The sequence below is a fragment of the Trifolium pratense genome, unplaced genomic scaffold, assembly GCF_020283565.1.
Source record: "Trifolium pratense cultivar HEN17-A07 unplaced genomic scaffold, ARS_RC_1.1 scaffold_62, whole genome shotgun sequence".
NCBI classification, from domain to species: Eukaryota; Viridiplantae; Streptophyta; class Magnoliopsida; order Fabales; family Fabaceae; genus Trifolium; species Trifolium pratense.
The window spans coordinates 58,853-65,786 of NW_025721047.1; the positions used below are offsets into that span (position 1 = coordinate 58,853).

A 6,934-nucleotide genomic window follows, 5' to 3' on the forward strand; every position below is an offset into this window, starting at 1 on the left:
AACCTAAGTCTTTTGTCCGATTCGCTCACCCCCGGTGGATCGGTATAGTCGCAGGCTTCATAGAAGTGAGACAAGTGTAAATTCGGGCATTGAGCTTCCGAACCTGAATAAGGATTCTCTTTTAAGGCGGAAAGGACCGTGTTCTTGATGTCGAATGAGACAGGATTCGCCGGCTGAAAGCCTTGATTTGCCAACGCGTCATTGTCTCTCCTCCCATAATCACCAAGGGTACGCCTTGGCGGTTGAGGAACCGGTGGAACCTGTTCATCCTCCATTGTTGCTGCAGTCCTCCCTTGACAGTCCGGTGTATCCCTTAGCAAAACTGTTCCCCTTGAAGCTTGAGCTTCCCTTGTTGCCTTTCGAATTGCGCGAGCTGTCTTTTCAATCTCCGGATCAAATTGCAGCTCTTGAGGACCTGTTCTCCGCATGCACAATGAAACACACAAGTAGAACGCTCCGGGAGAAAAATATAAAACAGAAAAATAAAGACAACACAGAAAATATGAACACTATTGCCTAATTGAATCAATCACAATCCCCGGCAACGGCGCCAAAAACTTGATGATAAATTTCGCAAGTGCACGAAAATCACGTAGTAATAAAATATCGATCCACAGGGATTGTGTGATCAAACTAGTCGAACCGTGTTCATAGACATTATACAGAAAATACACATAAATTGGGGGTATGTTGAGTAATGAATTGCTAGAAAATGTGCTTTGATAATATGGAAAAACGAGGTAGAATCATCGGAATCATCTAGTCTATAGCTAACCGCATGCAACCTACAATGTATAAGAACTACTCAAGTGTTCACAACTAGATCGACAAATTAGTGAATCGCAATCTCTTGTCAAAATCCACTCTATTCGTTGTCGATACTCCCCCGATCTCTCGGGCGGAAGCTACCTACAACGAATGATATTAACGCGCGTCAATCGTTCGCTACACTCTATGCCTCAATCTCTCGACCGGAGACACTCGAGCGCTCAATACAATTCAGTTCAGACATTAAATCAATACTCTCGCACGTGACTTAACTCAAAATCATTACAACACTAATGAAGGATTGTAAAGCATTAGAAACAGACTTGAATTGAATGAACACTATAAAGAGAGTATGATCTTACACAATTGCAGGTTACATTCAGATGAACTACATCCTAAACTATCCTAGATCCTACCTCCAAGGAGTTTAGCTCCTCATCGTTCTTCGTACGCTTCCTCGCTTCATCGCCATGGCTTGTGGATCCATGCTCTCGATGTGCTTGGAGCTCTCCGCTGGAGTGTTGAATCACGATCTAAGAGTTCCAAAACCAGAATGTAGTGAAAAGTTGCAGAATTTTCCAACCCGAAAACAGAATTATGCAGAAAATATATATACAGAAGGCAACCACGCCGCGCGCCAGATCTACCACGCCGCGCGTGGTTGCAAATCCATCACTATGCCGCGCGTGGTAACAGAATCACGCGGCGCGTGATCAAGTCAGAGAGCATTCTTCTTCTTCAGCAAAGTTTCACGCCGCGCGTGGTAAGGCATCACGCCGCGCGTGGTCAAGTCAGAGAGCAACCCAGTTCCTGAACAAAGCTTCACGCCGCGCGTGGTCAGGTATCACGCCGCGCGTGATCAGAGTGAAAATCTTGGCTCCCTGTGAGCTCCATCACGCGGCGCGTGATGGGCTACGCCCCCAGCGTAGTGAAAATCATTCATTTCCTGCAGTTTTTCCTGTTTTCTTGCAAAACAAGTAATCAAGCTAATGGTTAGATTTCTCTCATATTTATTGCTAAAAACCTACTAAAATGTATCTAATGTTGCTAAAATAGGCATGGATTAGAGAGTGTGACGATTTGTCATCAGCTTGCTAACCAATCGATAGGTCTGTTTCCTTCTCGTCAAGTATGGTTAATCTGAACTTGCCAACCTAAGTTCATGAGAGCGCGGATGTGCCTGATTAGCGTCGGAATATTTCTATTGACCTTGCAATATCTCGTGACCATGTCAACTAGCTCATTTGAATAATCACTTTCCACTTGAAGATGAATAACTCCCCGTTTTTCGCGCTAAATTCATTCCAATGTATATGCCTCACACCTAAGCAAGAAGCGAATTAATTTTGCGGGCAAAACTACTCACACAGATACCGGTGTTGTTGCGGAGGAGTCCGCCACATCCGAAAAGATGAATTGAACTTTTATGAGTACCTTGACAATTAAGCTTGAATCATCCTTCCTGACCCGAAGTTGCTTCCAACCAATGAAAATAATATCATTTCGACGAGTCCATCCATCTAAATGAGTTTGCTCGCATCTATCAATCTCCATAGACATCTTGAGAATCACATGAGTTGGGTTTGGAACGTTGAAAATCCTCTTCAAAAATACTATTTTCATGATAACGTCTTGACACTTTTAAGTGTGGAGAAAAATACATATTTTATACTCCGTAAAACAAAATATTTAACTTATATTTTCAAGATATAAACCTTTATAAGTTCTTAAACAATGTTTTTAGAACACATGATTCATTTTGTTAAATCCATCGTATCATTTTGTAGATAGTCTTCGTCAATATAAAACAGTACGTCTGCGGTATAAAGAAAAAAAGAAGTGAAAAACGTGTTATGTTTTATCAAAGAATCAAAAGCATAATGCACTTTTAGGAGCATTTGAAAAATATATAATTTCAATTTTTTGATTTGTTGACATTTGTGAGCAGAGAGGTGTTGAAAGTAGCTTAGGCTATGCATAGGTTTTAATGTCCAATTTGCATGTCTATATCTATTTATTTTTTTAACAAATGTCTCAAATTTAGATTATCATTAGAAAGACTGAATTATTATTTTTTGTCTCCAAGCAAAATAGTAATACTGTATATACTTCACATATGTAAATGGAAATTTTCAAATTTAAATTCAAAACACTGTGAATATTATCTGATGTAATAATTTTGACCTTTGTTATTTGCTTGAGAACTTACAAATAAATTGAAACAACTTTTATATAGACTAATGTGGTTGAGTACTTTGTTTTTTTTAAAAAATATTTGAGTAACTTTGATAAAGTGAATATCATATTTTAAAACATCTACAAATTATTAAAAAATAAAAAATTAAAAGGAATGCTTCTAAAATAAAATTAGAAGAATGGAGATTTGAATTATGAATTTAATTTATATGCACCGTCGGTGTAAAGTTATTTTGCACATGCGTTCAATAATATACCGACACATCATGTATGGTAATTAAAAACACATGATGTATCACATTCATTAAATGATGTGGCAACGCGTCATTGAATGTATGTGTAAGAAAAATTTACACTGACAGTGCACAACAATTAAACTCTTGAATTATTAATAAGGGAATATTTTTTATACAGAGGAATGTAATAACCCCCACAACTAGAGAAGTTCCCTGCGTGACTTTACATGCTATGTAGAGGCGGTTAAAAACCCACCCAAACTGAAAGGTAATTGTAGAGGTTAGCACTTGAACTTAAAAACAAGATAATGGGGGTTTAAACCGCTGCAAATTAGCTTATAAATTGTTGTAGCCGATAAATTAACTTTCACATATTGTTTATAAAAGTGTAAATTGATCATTTTATAAGTGAAGGTATGTGTAGTGTCTTAAGCCTAATATGAATGATTCTCCGACTATTTTCTCGTGACTCAACATAAATAATAATAAAAAAATCATACCTATGAATTTAAAAAAAAAAATTCTGGGGCAGGCAGGATTCCTCCCCTACACCCATAAGAAGCTTCATCCTTGAGACTATTGATAAATGATATTTTTTTTCCGGAGGCATGATAAAATGAATTTATTGGATCAAATTAACTATATATGTTTAAATTTTAAATGTGTTAATATGCATATATGTAATTTAATAATTATCTAGATTCACTAAATAGGCTAGTGAATTATTATAGCTAGAAAAAATAGATAGCCAAAAAATTTAAAAAATAGTTTTATAATAACTACATATATTTTAAAATAACTTTAACCTTAATAAAAATAAGTCTGATGTGATGTAAGTCTAGAACTAGAATATGAGATACGATCTGGCCTATTTCTATATTTTTTGTTAGTGGAGTGTGCTCTTCACTCAACCCCTTTTTTCCCTTATTTTTCCATCAATCTTGGCTTTTTAGAATTTAGAATGAAAAAAATAATAAAAAAATAAAAAATCTTATCTCTCTCAATCTAAACGAATATATATATTCAACTTATGTGGTCAATATTCATTTTTATGACAGAGAAATATATATAAGAATTTAACAAAAAAAAGAAGAAGAAAGAAATAAAAATAAGAAAATACATCATAAACTAAATATACATACTTAATAAGAAATTATTTATTTCATAAAAAAATAATCAAGGAATTGTGAAAATCTTCAATGATTTACCTCTTTTCTACAACAAAACTTTTGTATCCTTTCAATGATCATAAGAGATAAAATCTCATATTTGCTTTGCAACCAAACATTTTCTATTAGATATCATATATGATCACTTGATAATTAATGTCACTGGATTTGAAATTCTCATCCAATCCAATCTATTACAAAGTAGGAAATTGATCAACAGAAAAGAAATTGCATAATTCAATATTACTAAAGAAATTTTGCTCCTCCATTCTCATAAAGTGATTCTGAAAAGCTCTTTCAGGTGAACCTTTTGAATCATAATAATGAACCAAGTTTATCATTGAACTTGGCAATGATCCATTGAAACACAAAGGAGAATCAACATTACTAATTTCTTCCTTAATCACACCACTTGAATTGCTTTCTGAACCCCCTCTTTCTCTACCTCTTGAAATTGGACATTCTTCTTTCTCTAACAATTTTTCTTTCAACTCTCTTATCTACAATTCACATTAACATAATTACACATTAACATAATTCACATAATTAAATATAAAAAAAAAAATCTATAAATATTACTTACCTTTATGGTAAGTGCTTCATTCTCTTGTTGAAGATTACTATATTCAACCTTAAGAGCATCAAAATTAGACTTAAGAACACCATAATCTCTTTCTAATTGTTTAGTTTTCGAACGAGCTCGACGATTTTGGAACCAAATTGAAACTTGTCTAGGTTGCAAGCCTAATTCTTCAGCTAACTTAACTTTTCTCTCTGGCTCTAACTTGTTATCCAACTCAAAACTCTTTTCTAAAGCTTTTACTTGATCATGACCAAGTCTTCTTTTCTTCTCCAACATTAAGTTACCATCTTCATAACTATCTTCTTGCTCCAATCTATCTAACATTGCTTGAAATTCTTCACTATAACCTTTTGTTTCATTCCTTTGATCCACCCCTGCATTTGTAAAGATTGAAACATAATAATTAGACTACACATAAATAATAAAAATTTAAAGACTTCAGGATGCATTTTGCCATAAAAATTTAAAAAGATTTGATTTTGTTATATGGGTTTTGCTCTCCATTAGTCTTCAAGTGATTGAATATGAATTATGTTAAAAAGGGTAATTATGGAATGAAACTAATTAATTACCTTTGGATTGGTACATGGAAAACAAAGAAGACATAGATTCTGAGTTATTGAACCTTTTCATTTTTTTTGAAGAAGCTAAATTAGCCCACCCAAAAAGAGATCCTTCACTGAATGCTTGTAGAAGTACTAAGGTAGGAAACAGAACAAAGGTTGGGGATAAGAAATGAAATATATATTTTGCTTAATCTTATGCTGTTGGTTGTTACAACACCCACACACACATACACAGTTGTTACTTTTATAGTGTAATATTCTTAATTTTTTTCCATAGGGTGAATTCCTAATTCTCTGTAACAAATCATAACAAAAGGTGAATCTATCTAGCAAGTTGCATAAAGATACAAGATAGGACAAATGTGATGAGGAAATAAACTGTTTATTTGTCTAATGATTATCTAATCAAAGAGACACACAATCATAAAAACATTGGGTCACTCAAAGATAGCATCACTCACTGTTTAGCTATTCATTTCATTTAGATGTGTGATGACTCAATCTATAAGAATGGTAAATTTATAGTGGTCACAATAATAGTGGGGTCTTCTTGTTCTAGGGTTGATTAATGCACTACCTATTCCTTCCTCTTTATAAGACAAGTACTCCCTCTCATCTAATTTATAATCAACCAATTCTTTCTATGTTCACATATATAAAGAAATTTTAATTTGTTCACAAATTCTAACCCAACTAACAGAAATGTCGAAATTGTTAGTGTTGAATGTCAAGACCCAGGTTCGAGCCCCGATCCCCCACTTTATGTGTGAGTTTTAAATGGTTTGTCATTTTATCTATTAACAAAAAAAAAAGTCTTAATTTAATTTGAAAATTGAATTGCATGGACTAAAATAACCCTAAACACCGTATTAATGATTTGAATTAAAAACTACAATCCACCTTTTTAGAAACAGCAGAGACGCCATATTATTACTGCCTCCACTCCTTCCAATATAAATGTTATAACATCCTATATTAAAATTGTCTAGAATATTAAATGGGGCATACATAATTAGATTCAAACACATTAAAATACAACATAAATTTTGATTCGTTACAACGAAGTTTCAGAAATATATAGGATAGACAAGAAAATCCTCATAACATAAAAGACATAGTCTAGTTCATTAGTTCCTTCGACATCCTACTCCATTGCTTTCTTCATTCTTTCCTCTTTGAGACAGTAACTTCGCCTCAGTGAGTTCCTACTACCTATCATGGCCATAGGGTCTTGGGATACAAATCCAACTTAACTGATCACGCATAAATCCTACCAATTTAATTACAATAATAATTGAAACACAAATAAGCAATCTTGTCAATTTTATTCATCCCGGGACACTCTGAGGTGAGTGGATCTCAGATGCCTGGCTCATCCGTTAATTCTACTCACGTAAATTGTAATAGTGGGGTCTT

At 34.0% G+C, this 6,934-nt stretch overlaps 1 protein-coding gene across 1 annotated transcript; it reads right to left on the reverse strand.

The window, feature by feature from the left end:
• Window positions 1-4,345: 4,345 nt before the first annotated feature.
• Window positions 4,346-6,073, reverse strand: LOC123901270 (homeobox-leucine zipper protein ATHB-6-like). The gene is made up of 3 exons (XM_045951605.1): window positions 5,525-6,073; window positions 4,953-5,326; window positions 4,346-4,869 (listed from the first exon to the last, which is right to left on the reverse strand). The coding sequence occupies exons 1-3, from the start codon at window positions 5,583-5,585 to the stop codon at window positions 4,564-4,566; spliced, it is 741 nt and encodes a 246-aa protein (XP_045807561.1). The 5' UTR covers window positions 5,586-6,073; the 3' UTR covers window positions 4,346-4,563.
• Between the last annotated feature and the right edge of the window lie 861 nt (window positions 6,074-6,934).

Bases quoted from the DNA above. Each gene is read 5' to 3' on its own strand.
- LOC123901270 (XM_045951605.1), bottom strand. From the start codon at position 5,585: ATGAAAAGGTTCAATAACTCAGAATCTATGTCTTCTTTGTTTTCCATG. The intron at 5,327-5,524 runs GTAATTAATTAG...TTACAAATGCAG, and splicing joins TTCCATGTACCAATCCAAAG to GGGTGGATCAAAGGAATGAA. The intron at 4,870-4,952 runs GTAAGTAATATT...TGTGAATTGTAG, and splicing joins ATGAAGCACTTACCATAAAG to ATAAGAGAGTTGAAAGAAAA.